Below are 22,535 nucleotides of genomic sequence, written 5' to 3'. Positions count from 1 at the left end.
TATCCAAAAGAGGCAAAACTATAGATACAGAAAGCAAATTAGTGGTTGCCAGGAATGGAGAGAGGAAGGAATGAGAAGTGACTATTTAAGGGCACAAAGTTTCCATTTAGGGTGGTAAAGAAGCTTGAGCATTAGACAGTGGTAGTGGTTCCACAAAATAAAATTTACTTAATGTACTTAATGCCACTGAATTACACACTTTAAAATGGTTAAAATGGTAACATTTATGTTATATGTATTTTGCCATGATAAAAAATAGACTATCTCAAAAATTATTACTAGAGACAAAGACATTACACAATGATAAAAGGGTCAACTGATGCAGAAAAAAAGCATTTGACAAAATTCAACACCCATTCACGATTAAAAAAAAAAACTCTCTGGAGTGCCTGGGTGGCTCAGTCAGTTAAGCCCCACTCTTGATTGTGGCTCAGGTCATGATCTCACGGTTCATGAGATTCAGCCCTGCGTCGGCCTCTGTGCTGACAGCACAGAACTTGCTTGGAATTCTCTCTCCCCCTCTCTCTCTGCCCCTTCCCCATTTGTGCAAGCGCTCTCTCTCTCTCTCAGAAATAAGTAAATGAACTTACAAAAACCATAATGCTATTGGAATGACTAAAATTGAGGAGACTGACAATACAAAATGTCGGCAAGGATGTGGAGCACGTAGAACACTCTTAGAGTGCTTACGGGAATGTAAACTGGGATAACCACTTTGGAAAACCGTTTGGCAGCTTCAACAGAGTTAAGCATATACCTACCATATAAGCCATCTATTTTACTCCCATGTATTTACCCAGAGAAATGATGACATACACCCATGAAAATTCTTGTTTACAAGTGTTTCCAGCAGCTTTATTCATAATACCTAAAAACTGGAAATAACCTAAATATCTACCAATGGATAAATGGATAGGAATGGATAAACAAAAAAGGATTTAAAATTATTTAAAAAAAAAAAAAACACTTTCCAGCAGTAAAAAAAGAAAAAAAAAAAGAACAGATCACCAATATACCAAGCTGCATGGATGAATCCCAAAATAATCATGCTGGGTGAGAGAAAACAGACAAAAAAAAAGGCTACATTTGGTATGATTCCATTATATGAGATTCCAGAAAACGGGGCCAGAGGTGGAATAAAGGACGGACTGCAAAGGGGCACAAGAAAAGCTTTGGAGGTAATGGAAATGTACTTACCTTGATTATGGTGGTGGTTTCATGAGTGATTACATCTATCAATATTCACTGTGGAATGATGTCAGCAATACAGCCAAATAAGACATACCTCACCCACCACCCAACCCTCAAAATGACAATCTGGCATCCACGCATGGACAAAACTGCCTTTGTTGGAGCTGTGTGATCCAGCATCATGCACCAAAGAACCCAGAAGGAGACGTGCCTGTCAGGCATGTAATAGGCAAAGGGGCCTCAGTCCCAGCTGTGGACCCTGCAATGGCCCATGAGCCAGCTCTAGCCCCACTCTGCTCAAGTTCAGGAGCTCCTGGAAAACAATGTCTTAGACAATCCACCCATCTACAGGAGAGCCTTTGTGGAAGTTCAGGGTTCTAGCTGAGAAGTCCCGGCACACCACTGGGGCAAAATAATATGAGTTTGGATGTATTGGAGAGGGTAAGAGAAACAGTTTGACTTTACTTGCCTCACTCCTCCCCTGAGATAGAAGAGCTCACTGCTAAAAGAGATCTTAGTCCATGATTTCTCCCACAGATGAAAGCCAGAGTGTGTGAGTAAGCATCCACCTTCACTAGCTAGGCAGACTGCTGCCAAAGAAGCCCATCTCTCTCTCACCCCATCCAGAGTATTGAGTCATGAGCTGTACGACTGAGGAATGAGAAAAGGCTAAGAGTGGCAGACAGGACTCTCATAGGGGCATTATAGGACATAGATCCTACTAAATGTGTTGTAGACTCTATCAGGAAGACTGCCCCCGGGCCACTGGGGATGCCTTGCTAGTGGACTCCCCTATTTAACCCACAGGCAATCCTAGCATTCCACACACTCACCCCTACAGGCCCCCACACTGTGGCTGGCTCCCTGTATGTACTCTCACTGACAAGAGTGAGCATTGTCAAACAGCTAGTGAGCACAGGCAGAAAGCTGGTCTGGATCTGGGGGTCAGAAAGAGACTGCAAACTTCAGCTTAAGCTACAAAACCCCCCCAACAAACAAAAGTCTGTGACCAGATGGCTTCACAGGCAAATTCTACCAACATTTAGAGAAAAGTTAATATCCATTCTTCTCAAACTATTCCAAAAAATAGAAAAGGAAGGAAAACATCCACATTCATCCTATGAGGCCAGTATTACCCTAATACCAAAACCAGATAAAAACATCGCTTAAAAAGAGAACTACAGGCCAATATCCCTGATGAACATAGATGCAAAAGTTCTCAATACAATACCAGCAAACCGAATCCAACAATACATTAAAAACATAATTCACCACGATCAAGTGAGATTTATTCCTGGGTTGCAAGGGTGGTTCAATATTTGCAAATTAATCAAAATGATACATCACATTAATAAAAGAAAGGATAAGAACCACATGATCACTTCAGCAGATTCAGAAAAAGCATTTGACAAAGTACAACACCCATTCATGATAAAACCCCTCAACCAAGTAGGCTTAGAGGGAACATATCTCAACATAATAAAGGCCATATAAGAAAAACACACAGCTAATATAATCCTCAAAGGGGAAAAACTGGGAGCTTTTCCTCTATGGTCAGGAACAAGACAAGGATGTCCACTCACCACTTTTATTCAACATGGTACTGGAAGTCCTAGCCACAGTAATCAGACAACAAAAGGAAATAAAAGGCATCCAAATCAGCAAGGAAAAAGAGAAACTTTCACTATTTGCACATAACATGATACTATACATGGAAAACCCCAAAGAATACACACACACACACACCACCACCAACAACAACACCACCACCACCACCACCAACAACAACAACAACAACAACAACAACAACAACAAAACAAAAAACTGCTAGAACAGATAAATGAATTCAGTAAAGTTACAGGATACAAAATCAACATACAGAAATCTGCTACATTTCTATATACCAATAATGAAGCAGCAGAAAGATAAACTAAGGAATCAATCCTTGCACTTTACAGTTGCATCAAAAACAATAAGATACCTAGGAATAGACCTAACCAAAGAGATGAAAGGCCTCTACTCAAAACACTGATGGAAGAAACTGAATATGATACAAAGAAGTGGAAAGATAGTCATTGCTCATAGATTGGAAGAAAAAATATTGTTAAAATGTCTATACTCCCCAAAGCAATCTACACATTTAATGCAATCCCTATCAAAATACCAAGATCATTTTTCACAGAGTTAGAACAAACAATAGTAAAATTTGTATGGAACCACAAAAGATCCTGAATAGCCAAAGCATCCCTGAAAAGGAAAAGCAAAGCTGGAGACATCATAATTCTGGACTTCAAGTTATATTACAAAGCTGTAGTGATCAAAATGGTATGGTACTAGCACAAAAATAGATACATAGATCAATGGAACAGAATAGAAAACCCAGAAATATACCGAAAACTATACGGTCAATTCATCTTTGACAAAGCTAGAAAGAATATCCAATGGGAAAAAGACTGTCTCTTCAACAAATGGTGCTGGGAAAACTAGACAGCTACATGCAAAAGAATGAAACTGGACCACTTTCTTACACCATACACATAAATAAACTCAAAATGGATTTAAGTCCTAAATATGAGGCTGGAAACCATTAAAATTCAAGAAGAGAGCACAGGCAGTGACCGCTTTGACATCAGCTAGCAACTTCTTTCTAGATATGTCTCCTAAGGTAAGGGAAACCAAATCAAAAATAAACTATTGAGACTATATCAAAATACAAAGCTTCTGCATAGTGAAGAAAACAATCAACAAAACTAAAAGGCAGCCTCGGAATGGGTGGAGATATCTGCAAATGATGTATCTGATAAAGGGTTTGTATCCAAAATATATAAAACTCAACACCCAAAAAATGAATTATCCAATTAGAAAATGGGCAGAAGACATGAGCAGATATTTTTCCAAAGAAGATATTCAGATGGCTAACAGATACATGAAAAGATGCTCATCATCACTTATCACCAGGGAAATGCAAATCAAAAGCACAATGAGATATCATATCACACCTGTTAGAATGCCTAAATTCAAAAACACAAGAACAACAAGTGTTGGCAAGAATGTGGAGAGAGAAGAGCCCCATGTGCTGTTGGTGGGAATATAAGTTGGTATGACCAATTTCTTCAAAAATTTAAAGACAGAAATACCATATGGTCCAATAATTCTGCTATTGGGTATTTATCCAAAGAAAGTGAAAACACTTATTTGAAAAGAGAAATGCACCCCTATGTTTATTGCAGCAATAGCCAAGATATGGAAGCCAGGTAGATGTCCACCAATAGACAAATGGATAAGGAAAAGACAGCATATAATGGAATATTATACAGCTATAAAGAATGAGATTGTGCTATTTGAGAAAACATGGATGGACCTAGAAGGTATTATGTTAAGTGAAATAAATCAGACTGAAAGACAAATACCATATGATTCCACTCATAAGTGGAATCCAAAAAAAAAAAAAGAATAAACAAACAAAAAGCAGAATCAGACCTATAAATACAGAGAATAAACTGATGTTTGCAAAAGGGGAGTGATATGGGGGATTGGGCAAAATGGGTGAAGAGAAGAAAGAGATACAGTCTTCCAGTTATGAAATGAATAAGTCATGGGATTAAAAGACACAGCACCAGGGGAAAAAAAAGATGTGAGATACACACACACACATACACACAATTTATATATACAATTTATATACAACATATAAACAATTTAATATTCAGCTACAAGAAAGAAGGAAATCCTGCCATTTGTGATAGCATGGATGGATCTTAAGGGCATTATACTAAGTGAAATAAGTCTGACAGAGAAAGACAAATACTGTATGATGTCACATGTGGAATTAAAAAAGCCAAACTCAAAAACAAAGAGGTGGTTGCCAGGGACTGGGGGAGGGAGAGAAATGGAGAAATGTCAGTCAAAGGATACAAACTTTCAATTATTAAATGAATAAATTCTGAGGATCTACTATATAGCATGGTGACTATAGTTAACGATATGGTATTATATACTTAAAAATTGCTAAGACAGTAGGGGTGTCTGGGTGGCTCAGTCAGTTAAGCATCTGACTCTTGGTTTCAGCTCAGATCATGATCTCACAGTTCATGAGTTCAAGCCCTGCATCCGGCTCTGCACTCACAGCGTGGAGCCTGCTTAGGATTCTCTCTCTCCTTCTACCTGCCCCTACCCCGCTATCACTGTCTCTGTCTCTCTCTCTCAAAAAAAACAAAAAAACAAAAAAACAAAAACGTTAAGACAGCAAATCTTAAATGTTTTCCCCATAAAAAGGAAATGCTAATTATGTGAGGTAATGGAAGTATTAACTAACACTACTGTGGCAGTCATTTTGCAATATACAAGTATATCAAATCATCATAGTATATATACCTTAAACTTACACATTATAGGTCAATTGTATCTTTTTTTCAGTAGCTTTATTTTTTTTATTTTTTTTGAAATTTATTGTCAAATTGGTTTCCATACAACACCCAGTGCTCATCCCAAAAGGTGCCCTCCTCAATACCCATCACCCACCCTCCCCTCCCTTCCACCCCCCATCAACCCTCAGTTTGTTCTCAGTTTTTTAACAGTCTCTTATGTTTTGGCTCTCTCCCACTCTAACCTTTTTTTTTTTTTTCCTTCCCTTCCCCCCATGGGTTTCTGTTAAGTTTCTCAAGATCCACATAAGAGTGAAACCATATGGTATCTGTCTTTCTCTGTATGGCTTATTTCACTTAGCATCACACTCTCCAGTTCCATCCACGTTGCTACAAAAGGCCATATTTCATTCTTTCTCATTGCCACGTAGTATTCCATTGTGTATATAAACCACAATTTCTTTATCCATTCATCAGTTGATGGACATTTAGGCTCTTTCCATCATTTGGCTATTGTTGAGAGTGCTGCTATAAACATTGGGGTACAAGTGCCCCTATGCATCAGTACTCCTGTATCCCTTGGATAAATTCCTAGCAGTGTTATTGCTGGGTCATAGGGTAGGTCTATTTTTAATTTTCTGAGGAACCTCCACACTGCTTTCCAGAGCGGCTGCACCAATTTGCATTCCCACCAACAGTGCAAGAGGGTTCCCGTTTCTCCACATCCTCTCAAGCATCTATAGTCTCCTGATTTGTTCATTTTGGCCACTCTGACTGGCGTGAGGTGATATCTGAGTGCAGTTTTGATTTGTATTTCCCTGATGAGGAGCGACGTTGAGCATCTTTTCATGTGCCTGTTGGCCACCTGGATGTCTTCTTTAGAGAAGGGTCTGTTCATGTTTTCTGCCCATTTCTTCACTGGATTATTTGTTTTTTAGGTGTGGAGTTTGGTGAGCTCTTTATAGATTTTGGATACTAGCCCTTTGTCTGATATGTCATTTACAAATATCTTTTCCCATTCCACTGGTTGCCTTTTAGTTTTGTTGGTTGTTTCCTTTGCTGTGCAGAAGCTTTTTATCTTCATGAGAGGTCAATTGTATCTCAATAAAGCTAGAAAAAAACTTATTGTATTATATACTTTGAATGGGTGCAGTTTATTGTATATAAATGTTACATCAATTAAGTTGCTTTTTAAAAATGCTATGGAAAGATCATCTTGATTCAGTTAAAGGGAGGATAAAAGACTTACCTGGATTTGAAACAATAAGCATCTTACAGTCAGGACTATGATGGACTATGGTAGGAATGATCGATTTCATAATGTTCACATTACGTTGGACCAGGGCAAGGCGACTTTCTCCCTCCTGCTGCCGCGCACCTGCTGTGACAATAACTAATTTGGAGTTTGCAGATACACTGTAATCTAAAAAGGAAACAAAAGGCAATACTTGGATCAAGAATGCCATAATTACTGTGCCTTACTTCTTTAAACGTGTTTGCAGATGAACTGACTTTCCAGACTTTCCAAGGCCAAGGAGGCCTTGTCACTATGACTTACCAGTTTTCACATTTTAAAAAATAATAACAAATCCTACCAACCCATTTAGCCCACATTCTCATTTCTTATTAAGACCTGAGTCAATGCAAGTCAGCTCCCTCTGGTTTCTTAGAAATACCTTATGAAGCTTAGAACTCTGAGAATTTATGTATCTGTTTCAGGATTCTAAGGATAAGCATGTATTTACTTCTAATTATTATAAGGGATGTGATTTGAGATCACAGAGAAGTTCTTGATCCACACAAGAAAGTAAACTACTTTATAAGTCTGATGACCAGTCATAAAATTGTTTCACCTATTAAATCCAATGATAATATAATATGATGCTCATTATCCCATACTGGACTTTTAAAAAGTTATTATATACCTGGAAGTTATTTTCCATATGGATATAAAAAATTAAATTAACTAAAATCTATATATCCCATCTCTATTGAAATAAAAAACTTGTATGCTTTTTTTATTTGTTTGTTGTTTTTTTTTTAACTAATCTCTACATCCAACTTAGGGCTTGAACTCATGGCCTCAAGATTAAGAGTCACATGCTCTTCTGACTGAGTCTGCAAGGCAATCCTATACTCTTTTTAAAAAGGAAATCTGCTGGGGCGCCTGGGTGGCTCAGTTGGTTGAGTGTCCAACTTCAGTTCAGGTCATGATCTCTCAGTTTATGGGTTTGAGCCCAGCGTTGGGCTCTGTGCTGACAGCTCAGAGCCTGGAGCCTGCTTCGGATTCTGTGTCTCCCTCTCTCTCTGACCCTCCCCCATTCATGCTCTGTCTCTCTCTCTCAAAAATAAACAAACATTAAAAAAAAAAGTCCTCTTCATGCTGCCCTGTTTGATTTTTTTTTTTAAAAAAAAGTCTATTCCTGGACCTTTGAATTTCTAAGTGAATCTTAGAACAAATTTGGTATCTATAACAACAACTGATTTTTTTAGGGTTTTGACTATAGTTGCATATGATCATAATCAATATGAAAAGAATGAATGCCTTACAATACTGAGACTTTTTTGTACAAGGCCTATCTAGTTAGGTATTTAATATTATCCAATAAGGCTGTATTCTTTCCTGTATAAAAGCTCTTAAAGATATTTTGTTAGATATATTCACGTGCACTTTCTATTTTTGAGGAAAACATAAATAATAGCTTTAAATTCTTTTGCTTGTTTTTGACATACATAAGCACAATGGATTCTTTATTAATAGCTTCATGTCCAGCACCCTCACTAAACACTTAGTTCTATATGTTGTCCCTGTTATGTCTTTTTTTCCATTACCTTCTTTTTTATTCACCCGGTATGTTTTTGTAATTTTACTTCTTCCCCTTTACTAATTTAGAAGTTACACCATTTCTATTCTTTTAAAGGTTGTCACATAAGTTACAATATGTGGGGCACCTGGATGGCTCAGTTGGTTGAGCGTTCGACTTTGGCTCAGGTCATGATCTCACAGTGTGTGGGTTCCAGCCCCGCGTCGGGCTCTGTGCTGACAGCTCAGAGCCTGGAACCTGGTTCAGATTCTGTGTCTCCCTCTCTCTCTGCCCCTCCCCCACTCACACTCTGTCTCTCTCTCCTTCAAAAACAAGTACACATTAAAAAAATTTAAAAAAGAAATAAATGTAAAAAAATAAAAATTTAAATTAAAAAGATTAAATAAATAAAAGGTTACAATACGCATACTTAACTTATCCAAGTCCAAAGATAATCATCACCTTTCCACCTTCCCTAATGACTGAGGAACTTAGAACACTACTTCATTCACCACTACTACCTTTCATCCCCAGATTTATATGCTATATTTAAAATTTTTTAATCCCATAAGACATTATAGTCTTATACATTTTACATTTATTTAGATTTGTCCTCATTTTTACCATTTTCTGTGCTCTTCATATTTTGCATCTCAGACCTGAGATCATTTTTCTTTTGTCTTAAGTATATATTTTTGTGTTTTTATTAGCAAGGTTCTGATGGCAACTATCTCAGTCTTTGTCTGAAAATGTCTTTATTTTAACCTTATTCTTGAAAGATATTTGTGCTATGTAGGGATTCTGGATTGACATTTACTCTCTCTCAGCACATTAAAGATACCATTTCAGGGGCGCTGGATGGCTCAGCTGGTTAAGCGTCTGACTTCAGCTCAGGTCTTGATCTCACAGTTTGTGAGTTTGAGCCCCACATCTGGCTCTCTGTTATCAGCATGGAGCCTGCCTTGGATTTTCTGTCCCCTTTCTCTCTGCCCATCCCCTCCCCCATCTCATTCTCTCTCTCTCAAAAATAAATAAACGTAAAAAAATAAAGATAACATTTCACTGTATTCTGGTTTCGCTGTGCTATTGATGTATTAATTACTCTCTCCCTTTTCTGTAGGTAATTTGTCTAGTGACAATTTTTTCTTTTCTTTGCCTTTAGTGTTCTCTAATTTCACAAGAAATGTGTCTAGGTAGGATTTTATATTTATCCTTCTTGAGATTATTTGGCTTGAATGTATGGGTTGTTTTTCATTAGTTCTCAAAAATCAGGGGTGCCTTAGTGGCTCAGTAGGTTAAGCATCCAACTCTTGATTCCAGCTCAGGTCATGATCTCACAGTTTGTGAGTTTGAGCCCCGCATTGGACTCCACACTGACAGCATGAAGACCGTTTGGGATTCTCTCTCTCCCTCTCTCTCTGCCCCTCCCCACTCACATTCTCTCTAAAAAAATTGTACAATCATACTCTCTTCAAATATTTCCTCTGCCCCACTTTTCCAATTAAATGCACATGACACTTTATCCCTCTATCCTGTATGATTCTTAACCTGTCATATTTTCTGCTTCTTGCTGTTGTCTGTGTAATTGCCTTAGACTTATCATTTCTCTCTTCAAATGTATCTGCTCTATTATTAAACCCACTAATTGAGTTTTTTATTTCACTCTATTTAATATTTAGAAGTTATATTTGGCTATTTTAAAATCTGGTGTTTTTTAATAGTTTCCTGTCTTATACGGGTATTTTCAAGCTTGTCCTTTATTTCTTTAAATGGAATAATCATAGTTAATTTATAATTTGTGCTTCATAATTTCAGTATCTGAAATCTATGATGGCCTTTTCTGTTATCTCTGCTGGTTCTTGCTCATGTATTTTCTTTGTAGATTTAATTATTCCTACTGTAAGATGTTCAGGTGGGGGGGGGCGGATTTTACTTGTGGAGGTTCTTTGAGGCCTGAAATAAAGTGGATTTCTTCCAGAGACTATCTTAAGTCCTAAGACTGCTTGAGGTTTTTTTGGAATTCAGATAAGGGCCAGCTGGTAGCTACAAGTTCTTAGCCACTATTTCCCTCCTTTACTAAAGCAACTGACACACTTGATTTTACTGTCAGTCCCCAGAGGTAGGGAGAAAGGAATTATTTCTAGGTCATCCTTATATTAAGGATTGGCAAATGAGGGCCAGCAAGCTAAATCTGGCAGACCACCTGTTTTAGTAAAAAAAAAAAATCTCATTGGAACATAGTCACACCTACTCACACATTGTTGATGGCTGGAATTAGAATTACAATAGCAGAGTTGAGTAAGTTTTCACAGAGACTGTATAGCCCACAAAGCGTAAAATATTTACTATCTGATCCTTCACAAAAAAGTTTACTAGCGGTGCCGGGGTGGCTCAGTTGGTTGAGCCTCTGACTCTTGATTTTGGCTCAGGTCGTGATCTCACAATTAATGAGTTTGATTCCCACATCAGGCTCTGTGCTGACAGCTTGGGATTCTCTTTCTCTTCCCCTCTCTCTGCCCCTTCCCTGCTCGCTCACTCTCTCTCTCTCTCTCTCTCTCAAAATAAATAAATAATTTTTTCAAAAGTTGACTAACTCCTGGTATCCATTGGGGTCCCAGCTTTATGGGGCTACCTCCTATGCAACTCCCCAAATTAAGCTCTGTCTCCAGTCTCCTAAATCCTATGAGACAGTGGAAGCCAAAATTAAAGTTCAGAGTTTGGCTAATGCTAGCTAGTGAAAACTAGCTACAATGCTTGGCCTAACTCTCTAGTTTCCTGACTTCACCCAGTGCCTATCAATTCTTGAAATATTGAAAGGAGTGCTCGCTTCGGCAGCACATATACTAAAATTGAAATATTGAAAGGATTGATAATTTATTTATTTCATACTTTATGCAGGAATTTTATTATTTATAGCAAAAATTTTGACCCAGGTATTTATCTTGCCACATTAGTAGAAAATAAAGACTGAATGATTTTTTTTAAAGTATTTTAATACGGCAGGATCTCTTTTAACCTGACTCCACTGAACTGATTCAGTAGATTTACTGATGTAAAACATACGGACACCCAGGGCACACTGAATACTCTGAACCAGTACATCTCCATAGGGGAGGTCTGTGTACTTCTGTTCATTAGTTGTTACATATCAAGAATTAGTCATGTTTATATCCAAATGTATTTATGCCAATTATAGCTGCTAATTACATAATACAATGTACGTCACCAAAATAGAAGTGTGAATGAAATGCATGGTAAAGGTAACCACTATACTCAGGATTGAGACATGAATAGATGTAACACAGAACATATCAACTGAATTGGTAATGTTTTATTATTTCTTGCTAGCTGTTGGATACACTGATGTTTGTTATACTTAAACTCTTTTTATATGTCGAGTACCATAATTAATTTTTTAAAATAATTGTTTCCTTTTTAAAGTTTATTCATTTATTTTGAGAGAGAAAGAGAGTGTGCAAGCAGGAGAGGGGCAGAGGGAGACAGAGAGAGAATCCAAAGCAGGCACCGCACTATCAGCATGGAGCCAACACAGGACTCAACCTTATAAACCCTGAGATCATGACCTAAGCTGAAATCAAGGGTTGGATGCTTAACCAACTGAGCCACTGAGATGCCCCTAAATAATTGTTTCTAAGAAAATTAAGTTGAGGAGTGCCTGACTCCTCAACAAAGTGTCCGACTTTGGCTCAGGTCATGATCTCATGATTTATGGATTCAGTCCCTGTGTCAGGCTCTGTGCGGACAACTCAGAACCTGGAGACGACTTCGGATTCTGTGCCTCCTTCTCTCTCTCTGCTCCCCCTCCATGCTCTGTCTCTCTCTCTCTCAAAAATAAATATTTTAAAAGTTGTAAAAAAAAAAAAAAGGGGGGGGGCACCTGGGTAGCTCAGTTGGTTAAGTCTCTGACTTCAGCTCAGGTCATGATCTCACAGTTTATGAGTTCAAGCCCCATGTCAGGTTCTGTGCTGACAGCTCAGAGCCTGGAGCCTGCTTCAGATTTTGTGTCTCCCTCTCTCTCTGCCCCACTCATTGTCTGTCTCTATCTCAAAAAATAAACATTAAAAAAATTTAAAACTGTAAAAAAGAAAAAAGAAAATTAAGTTGAATGCCTTGGAAAGACATATTAAAATCAAGTTGTTTAAAAATTGTCCTTTTAGGTGAGAGAAATAAAAATGAAGGAAAACAATAAAAATTTAGAGTTTTGTGACTGTTTCATAAATGTCTTCAAGTTAATTGTAGTACTTTAATGAAATTGGAATGATCACTATTGGTGTGCTTTTAAAAAGATACTGCAGGGGCGCCTGGGTGGCTCAGTCAGTTAAGCGTCCGACTTCAGCTCAGGTCACGATCTCGCGGTTTGTGAGTTCGAGCCCCGCGTCGGGCCCTGGGCTGATGGCTTGGAGCTTGGAGCCTGCTTCCGATTCTGTGTCTCCCTCTCTCTCTGCCCCTCCCCCATTCATGCTCTGTCTCTCTCTGTCCCAAAAATAAATAAATGTTAAAAAAAATTTTTTTTAAATAAAAAAATAAAAAGATACTGCAAAATTCAATTAGCTGAACTATACTCAAATCAGAAAACTAACAAATGAACTTCTAAGTACATTTCCATGTTTTAGGTCAACATAAAATGTCTATGATGTTTGTCTTTTTCTGACTGACTTACTTTGCTTAGTATAATACTCTCTAGCTCCATCCATGTCATTGCAAATGGCAAGATTGCATATTTTTTTATGGGTGAGTAATATTACCTTGTATATATATACTATATCTTCTTTATCCATTCATCAGTTGATGGATATTTGGGTTCTTTCCATAATTTGGTTATTGTTGATAATTCTGCCATAAACATCAGGGTGCATGTATCCCTTTGAATTAATATTTTTGTATCTTCTGGGTAAATAACCAGTAGTGCAATTGCTGGAAAGTAGGGTAGTCCTATTTTTAACTTTTTGAAGAAACTCCATACTTTTTTCTAGAGTGGCTGCACCAGTTTGCCTTCCCAGCAACAGTGTAAGAGGGTTGCCCTTACTCCACATCCTCGCCAACACCCATTATTTCTTGTGTTGTTGATTTTAGCCACTCTGACAGGTATAAGCTGATATCTCATTTCAATTCGAATTTCTCTAATGATCAGTGATGTTGAGCATATTTTCATGGGTCTGTTGGCCATCTGTATGCTTTCTTCAGAAAAATGTCTATTCACGTCTTCTGCCTATTTTTGGATTATTTGTTTTTTCAGTGTTGAGTTGTATAAGTTCTTTATATATTTTGGATACTAACCCTTTATCAAATATGTCATTTGCAAATATCTTCTCCCATTCTGTAGGTTGTCTTTTAGTTTTGTCGATTGTTTCCTTTGTCGATTTGCTTTCCTCCCATTCTATAGGTTGTCTTTTAGTTTTGTCGATCCTTCCTTTGCAGAAGCTTGCTTTATTTATTTATTTATTCAGATTTTGAAGTCATCTCCACACCCAGCATGGGCCTCAAACTCACAATCCTGAGATCAAGAGTCGCATGCTCTACCAACTGAGCCAGCCAGTGGTCCTGCAAGCTTTTTATGTTGATAAAGTCCCAACAGCTTATTTTTGTTCCCCTGTCTGAGAAGATATAGCTAGTAAGAAGTTGCTGCAACTGCTGTCAAAGAGGTTACTGCCTGTGTTCTCCTCTAGGATTTTAATGGTTTCCTGTTCCACATTTAGGTCTTTAATCCATTTTGAGTTTCTTTTTGTGTATGGTGTTAGAAAGTGGTCCAGTTTCATTCTTTTGCATGTTGCTGTCCACTTTTCCCAACACCATTTGTTGAAGAGACGGTCTTTTTTCCATTGGATATTCATTCTTCCTTTGTTAAAGGTTAATTGGCCATATAATTGTGGGGTTATTTCTGGGTTTTCTGTCTACTCCATTGATCTGTGTACCTATTTTTATGCCGGTACCACACTGTTTTAATTACTACCACTTTGTAATATAACTTGAAATCTGGAACTGTGATACCTCCAGTGATGGCTCCTAACACACATTTTTAAATTAAGTAACCACCCTCAGTTCCAATCATGTTAGGTAAGAGGGCTTTAGTAGAAAGTATATCTATTGAATCAGATCACCAAAGAGTGCATTATGCACTTTAGTGTATGATAATTATTTTTCCTAATTCTCTAAGGCTTCTTATTTGGTCAACAGATGATGCTAATGCTAATGGGGCCAAGCTCCCCATTTCCTGTAGTATGGCCTCACACTATACCTTGAAAACTGTTCCTCTATAAACACAAAAAGGAAACCAGGTTAAAGAGTATAGATACGTATATCAACAATATTACAAAAAGTATTCAAGACATAACCTTGGGAAAATGTATAAGATGGAATGACAAGTTTAAAAAGCATTTATCCAGGGGCACCTGGGTGGCTCAGTTGGTTGAGCATCCAACTTTGGCTCAGGTCATGATCTCATGGTTCATGAATTCAAGCCCCACATTGGGCTCCCTGCTCTCAATGCAGAGCCTACTTCAGATCCTCTCTCCCCCTCTCTCTGCTCCTCCCAAACTGGTACTCTCTCAAAAGTAAATAAACATTTTTTAAAAATAAAAAATAAAAAGCATTTACCTAATATGACACATAAAAACAAATGAATAGGAAAAAGAAACAAACAAAACCATTAACAGGAGAGATTTTGATTTTTTTTACATTTAAAAACTTTTTCTTATACATTATAAATACTTTATATTTTCCAAGTTTTCTCAAATTTGAATGGAATGTTCTTTTTTTTAATTAACCCTTTAAGCAAAAATTAACCTTTTAAACTGTATGTCCTAATGAGAGTGGTGCTACTTTTAATTTTATATTTATGAATAGCAATATGGTAAAATTCATTACTCTTTTTTAAAGCTCTGAAAAGAACGCTATAAATTAAAACTAACCAGGGTGCCTGGGTGGCTCAGTCAGTTAAGCGTCCGATGTTGGTTCAGGTCATGATCTCACTGCTGGTGGGTTCAAGCCCCACATCAGGCTCTGTGCTGACAGCTCAGAGCCTAGAGCCTGCTTTGGATTCTGTATCTTCCTCCCTCTCTCTGCCCCTTCCCTGCTCACACTCTGTCTCTCTGTCTCTTAAAAAATAAACATTAAAAAAATTTTTTAAATTAAAACTAACCTTTTCCAGAGGTAATCTTTGAAGTATTAAAGAAAAGACTGCCATGCTGAAGATCCATTGTTTCTCCCTTCAATTTGTCCACTGCAACATCAACAAGGGCAAGTTCATCGGCCAAATCCTAAAATACATCAAAGTTCTGAATAACGTGATCTGAAGAATGTTCCTATTTCAGTTTTAGAAATTTGAGGAAAATTTCTGTGTGGTTACTTCATAATCAAAATAGAATTATATTTTAGTATAAAAATGATATAAAAATGATAGTTTGTGGATGTGCATAGAGTGACCAGAAGTCAAAGTAAGTGATAGAATGTAGCAAAAATTACTAATTGCTTTGCCTTCATATAATTGTTAAGTTTTTTAGAAGTGGGTTTTTTCTACTTCAGATAATAGTTTTAAAACAATGAAAAGTTATTAAATTTTTTCAAAGGACTTTATTATATTTAACCCTTATGCCCAATTTTTAAATTGGCTGAAGTTGTCTTTAGTATGCATCCTTATGGCCAAAATAGAAAGGTGCTCCCCTGTGGGAACCCACATTTTTATGCGGTTCATAACAGTACATTTAATGTCAGACCTCCAACCTAGGGGTAGACAGGAATATAACCAGACCATAGCTCCCAGTCAGCCATGCAATCACAGAGGTAAACAATCAATACACTTACACCATTCTGTTTTTTGCTTTCAGTACCATATTCAATAAATTTTGTGAGATATTCAACACTTTAATACAAAATAGTCTTTGTGTTTCATGGTTTTACCCAACTGTAAGCTAATATAATTGTTCTGAGCATGTTTAAGGTAGGCTAGGCTAAGCTATGATAGGTGGAATAGGTATATTAAATACATTTTCAACTTAGGATGTTTTCAACTTATGATGAGTGTATTGGAATGTAATCTCATCATAAATCCAAGAAGATCTGTACAGTCTCCCTTTTGCTTACTCTAATTTGAATTCAGTTTTACCAAGTGAAACAGAATATGGAACTATATAGAAGGAAAATTTCCCCCCTCAGATTCCAGTGGCTAGATTCCAAAGATGAGCAGTAAGGGAAAGGGATCAAAGTCCCTATTTACTACTGTCCGTCTGACCTTTCTGGAAAACTGTAGATTCTAAAACATACTAAATTATGTGATACACACACACACACACACACACACACACACACACACACACACACATATATATATATATAAAGACTATGAGGAGGATAAGGAGTTTCACCCAGAAGGATCAAATATCACTTCTAAGCTAACTGATAGAAAACGAGATCATGTTCATGGATCCAGTTTTTACATTAGTCCATGTATATGTTTGGGTCTGAACAGGAAAACAGAACCCACTCCAAGCATTTCAACAGAAAGTATTTAATACAGGGAATTGGTTAGACAGCTGCTGGAGGGCTGAAAAGACAAAAAGGGAACATCTGAGGTAACCCAGAGCTAGCACTCACAGTTTGAAGCCACTAGCCCTAAGACTGAGGGAAAAAAGAGAGAGACTAAAGGAGGTACTTCATGGAGCCAGGCTCCGACCTCTGGAAGAGGCAAAACCTGGCTGCTATTGATACCACTGAAAGAGCAAAATGAGGCTGGGCAGTCCAAAAGAAACTAGAATCTAGAACCAACTGCTACCACTGAGGCAAAGGGGACTACTGTGACCAACACAACAAGCAAACAGGAAGAAGGTGGTCATGTTTCCACTCCTACCTTCCAACTTCTCTCTAGTGCCCCCTATTGGCAGAACCTAACAACATGCCGACTGGTAAAAGAGAAAAAGATTACACAGACATCCAGCACCAGCAACACAGAGTAAAGAAAGTTGGATTTGGAGCTGAGTGACAAAAATATAATAACCAACACAGTCTGCTTTTAAATTATATTTCCAACTTGAATTATTTCTTTTCTTAACAAGTTACCAGACAATTCTCTTTTCCTTTTTTTTAAGAGAAAAAAATTTTATTGCAATATAAAATGCACTTATAAAATGTCCATAGAAGGCATGTAATTCTTTACTGCTATATAAATTTACTGGGAATATCTTATTCATCTTTGATTGTTATGATGTCACCTAAAACCTACTGTAAACACTGAGTTATACTCTATAACAAATGCATCACTGATTTTCAGCAATCTTGGTTTAATAATAAAGACTATATAATCACATCTATATTCTGAAATGTCCATTTACTTTCATGTAGTGTAAAATTTAGACTACAATTGCACATGAATGGTACAAAAAGACATTCACTACCAAATTATTTTATACCTTCATGACAGGTTTAACATTCTTTCTGATTGAAAATACAGTTTCAGCTATGTTCTGAAACACAGGTCTAGGATTCTCAATGCAGTAATTTGTGTATATGTGTGTCTATGTGGGCACCCATGAAACAAGTTAAAGTTTATCTTTAGAAAACAAGTGCAACATTACTGCCAGTTATTTTGCATGTTTAAATATTACAGTCTGATTATCTGTAAACAAACAAAACCCCACACAAATACTCTTAACTCTAGAGAAAAATCCTGTCAACCTATAATTATTCTAATATGCTTTACTTGAACACACATGGAATTTTTGAAAGGTGCATATAGTACCTTAGATAATAAGGCATAAAAAGGTGTTTCATATTTATACTATGAAATGTCTATTTCTAATATGTTTTATGCAGCATAAAGTTTAGATGAAGAAATTCTAAATCCTGGATCCCCATAGTTCATTTTTATTTTTTTTATTTTTATTTTTTAATGTTTATTTATTTTTGGGACAGAGAGAGACAGAGCATGAACGGGGGAGGGTCAGAGACAGGGAGACACAGAATCTGAAACAGGCTCCAGGCTCTGAGCTGTCAGCCCAGAGCCCAACGCGGGGCTCGAACTCACGGACAGCGAGATCGTGACCTGAGCTGAAGTCGGACGCTTAACCGACTGAGCCACCCAGGCGCCCCCCCATAGTTCATTTTTAAAAACTCCTCCAAATTACGGCTCTTGCAGCAGGTTCATCAGATTTACCATGGCGTAGTATTCTAACTCCTTCTGTTTCAAGTATCAAAAAAAAAAAAAAAAAAGGCTCAAAATTTCTAAATTTCTGTAGGTTGTAGCTGAAATGCAAAGCTTTAAAAACAGTTAAATGTGTTTTGAAGTAAGATATAAATTGAAATAAGATTCTTACGTGTTTAATTTGTGTTAGGCTGTTAAGTACTAAGACTTTCCAACAATTTTATTAAATCTGAGTATGCTTAAAAGTAATAAAGAACACAATTTGCCTATAAATATGTGGTTCTGGAGAAAAATCAATCTTGATGTTTAAAACTCTTTCAACATTGTTGACTTCAGTTTTGTTTAAGGATATTAATTTAATACTCAATCTGAACATAAATATTTGGCCTCACACTACTTATAAGGAAATGACTTACTTTTGAAAAGGAAATTTTGCAAAGCATTAGAGAGAGAATTTATTAAAGCTGTTCAAATATGTCTTTCAAAGTCATCAGAAATCCTGCAGTATAGAAAATATCTGGTACCTTTAAGGTTTCAGAAATTAAAATTTTTAATGCCACTTTAAAAACCAAAAAAGTCAAATGGAAAAGACTGCTGCCATGAAACACTGTTTCTACAAGTTGCAGACATGACCCCACAGGCTGAGTTAAGCATTGCTTCTCAGAGTCAGCAACTTTCCACCTTTACCCAGGCACACTAAATTCTCAGTTTAGAAAATAATCTAACGTGGTCCTTAACATATTCATAAGTAGTATGAATATTTTAAGGTCTTTCTTCCTTAAGGAAAAAAATTGATGTCTCACTACAGAGCAGTAAGGAGGGTATCTTACTTTGAGACATTAGACTTTCTGGACTTGGCCCAAGTGTATAAAATTTTAAGAATTATGTGAAAGTATGGAATCATTATTAATCTGTGAAAACAGTGTGACAAAAGTAAACATAACTATGTTGAACCCTCTTCTACCTTTAACTCAAAAATAGAAATCATGAGTCTTCTATAGCCTTCATTTTAAAAACACACAGAAGTGAAAAGCGTTATTTTTCAAAAAGTACATTTTTTCCCTACTATGTGTCAACATGGAGTGATTTCAGTTCTCCTGTACTAAACACTGGACTTAAACAAAAACTAGTACTGCGATGCTTAATATAATGATTTTAATCAGCAGTGGCTTCACTTTCAGCTGGCCCCCTAATAAGTCTTCGAATTCCTTTTTCCTGCAGGACCTTTGGGTTTTGCAAAACTTTGCTTATGTGCATGCTGCTTTGGGTGTACTTCTTCATAAAGGAAGTCTGCTGTCAACTCATGCCCATCGTCTATCTCGATCTTTCTAATGACATCCATTTGTAATTGTCTTTCTACAATTTCTAGCAGAGGGCTCTTGCGGCTAGAATGCAGCATCCATTCTCTTATACTGCATGTGTATTCAGGCATTGGGTAAATAAAAACTAGGGACTCCAAACAGTCTCCTTCATGGGAATGTTTATACAGAAAGAAATGGTAACGTGCTGAATCCTTGGGAAACCTCTCTGGCAAATCTTTTAGTTCTGTATTTGTTGTACTGGCCAAAATTATAATTTTATTTTTTATATCTATTTCTAATTGCACATAGTTGAGCTGTTACTTAATTTTTCCAAAGCCTGGAAAGCTTGAGAAATAGGAAATGCTACTCCTTGTAGTGTTTGATGCTTATGTCCACACCCACGTCCGTTTGTACCTCATTCATTTTAATTTGTCATAATTCTTTCTCAGCTGCAGTCCATGGGGCAGGAGATGATGTGATGATGATTGTGAGAGCATGTACTTTTTATATCCATGTAATGATACATCTTCCTTTACTGTTCCAAATACTTGATCTTTAATGTAGCCATCTCCAGACTCCTTTTTCAGAGTTGCTGTTGTTGCTGCATACAGCATTTTTTGACAAACATGAGAATGATCTGGAGATCAAGGAATGAATATCCATAATTCTGAGAATCCAACCTGAATAATATATAGCACGGTTGTTTGTCCGCCAAAGGGGTAAAACAAAGGTATCATAATCCTTATCCCAGGAATCTGAAGGCTGACTATATGAGCCAATCACAAGTTTCTCATTTTCAACAGATATTTTTAGAAGTCTGTATTTTCCATTTCTTGCTCTTGCAAAGAGATCTTTAACATCTTCACTTGCTTGGGTGCCGGTCTGATGGGACATGGCCGGGCCGTGGGCTCCCGGCTCCGGATCTAGTGCAGAGAGCCAAGACAATACTCTTTTCAAGGAAATCTTCCCAGCTCCATTTGTCTGGACTGTCAAAGGCAGAACTCAAATAATTGCAAAAGTTTTTGTTTTTTAAGAATTAACTATGAGTCATTTCTTAAACAGAATTCCAAACAGAGAGTCTGGGTTTGTTTAGCCTGTTACAATCTTTTAAAAATAGTTATTTGGGGGGCGCCTGGGTGGCGCAGTCGGTTAAGCGTCCGACTTCAGCCAGGTCACGATCTCGCGGTCCGTGAGTTCGAGCCCCGCGTCAGGCTCTGGGCTGATGGCTCAGAGCCTGGAGCCTGTTTCCGATTCTGTGTCTCCTTCTCTCTCTGCCCCTCCCCCATTCATGCTCTGTCTCTCTCTGTCCCAAAAATAAATAAACGTTGAAAAAAAAAATTAAAAAAAAAAAAATACTTATTTGGGGGCGCCTGGGTGGCTCAGTCGGTAAAGCATCTGGTTTCAGCTCAGTTTATGATATCTCAGTCCATGGGTTCAGGGGCCCTGTAAGGGCTCTGTGCGGACAGCTCAGACAGGGCCTGGAGCCTGCTTTGGATTCTGTCTCCCTCTCTCTGCCCCTCCCCCATTCTTACTCTGTCTCTCTCAAAAATAAGTAAACATTAAAAAAAAAAAAAAAAAACACCAAGAATAGTTATGAGCATCCCAGGATCTTTTCTCCAGGGAGTTCTAGAATAACTATAGTAAGGTAAGAGAATGGTAAGGTAAAAGTAAGAGAATAAAAAAATATATTTATATCAATCTAAGGAAAACTGCTTTGGCCACTTTATTCTGTACAGGACAAGGAAGTAGGCTGTACTGCTATGCTTTAAAGTCCACCTTTCAATAGGGGTGCCTGGGTGGCTCAGTCGGTTAAGCATCCAACTTCACCTCAGGTCATGATCTCGAGGTTCCTGGGTTCAAGCCCCACATCGAGCTCTGTGCTGACAGCTCAGAGCCTAGAGCCTGCTTCGGATTCTGTGTCTCCCTCTCTCTCTGCCCCTCCGCCACTCATGCTCTGTCTCTCTCTGTCTCTCAAAAATAAATATTGAAAAAAAAATTTTTTTTAATTAAAAATAAATAAGGTTCACATTTCAATGATATATGCAGGTGTCATGGTACTCATTACAGCCCATATGTCCCTTGAAGTCAATAAACTATGTAAATATATATTTTTTAATATCCTTCATCACTTTCCATTTATCCCACAATGTGCATCAATATGACCTGGGTATTTCCAGTGTACTGTGGATTCTAGTAGGAAATAAATGGGCTCCAACAACTGACCTTCTCTCACAATTGGAGTTCTGAAATTCCATGATGCCTTGGAGGAGGCTTTATATGATTCATTGTACTAAGCACTTAATAAATTCTTTTTTTTTTTTTAAGATTCTATTTTTAAATAATCTCCACACCCAACATGGGGCTCTAACTTACAACTCCAAGATAAGGAGTTGCGTGCTCCACTGACTGAAACAGCCAGGCACCCCATTCAATAAATTCTTTATATCTGCAAACTCACACCCTTCAGTTTTATAATTTTATCTCTTGAATAATTTTCTTCCCTCTCTTTCTTTTCGCTTCCTAGAAACGTCCATGAGTGACTGGACTTCCTGATCGTCCTCTAATTTCATCTCTTTTCTGTATTTCATTGTTGACATTCTTCTTTCCAGCAGCCCAGTAGAAGTAAGGGGGATTCTTGCCTCACTGTCCAATATACAGATTTTTACCTGATCCTACTGCTTTGTATAAGATGCCTGTCTTTACTGTCCTTGATGTCTTAAGT

At 37.4% G+C, this 22,535-nt stretch overlaps 1 protein-coding gene and 1 pseudogene across 1 annotated transcript in view; both read right to left on the bottom strand.

Annotated features, from left to right (window-relative positions):
* Positions 1-22,535, bottom strand: part of LOC115525771 (L-lactate dehydrogenase C chain) — a 43,491-nt gene that overhangs the window by 17,488 nt on the left and 3,468 nt on the right. Inside the window, exons 2-3 of the mRNA XM_030333136.1 lie at positions 15,519-15,636; positions 6,805-6,978 (exon numbers count right to left, since the gene is read on the bottom strand). Coding sequence (XP_030188996.1) covers positions 6,805-6,978; positions 15,519-15,636 — 292 coding nt within the window. The remainder of the gene's footprint in view (positions 1-6,804; positions 6,979-15,518; positions 15,637-22,535) is intronic.
* Positions 19,501-20,818, bottom strand: LOC115525772 (annotated as a pseudogene).

The sequence above is a fragment of the Lynx canadensis genome, chromosome D1 (assembly GCF_007474595.2).
Source record: "Lynx canadensis isolate LIC74 chromosome D1, mLynCan4.pri.v2, whole genome shotgun sequence".
In the NCBI taxonomy this organism is placed as follows: domain Eukaryota; kingdom Metazoa; phylum Chordata; class Mammalia; order Carnivora; family Felidae; genus Lynx; species Lynx canadensis.
This window is presented reverse-complemented; position numbering and strand designations above follow the sequence as displayed.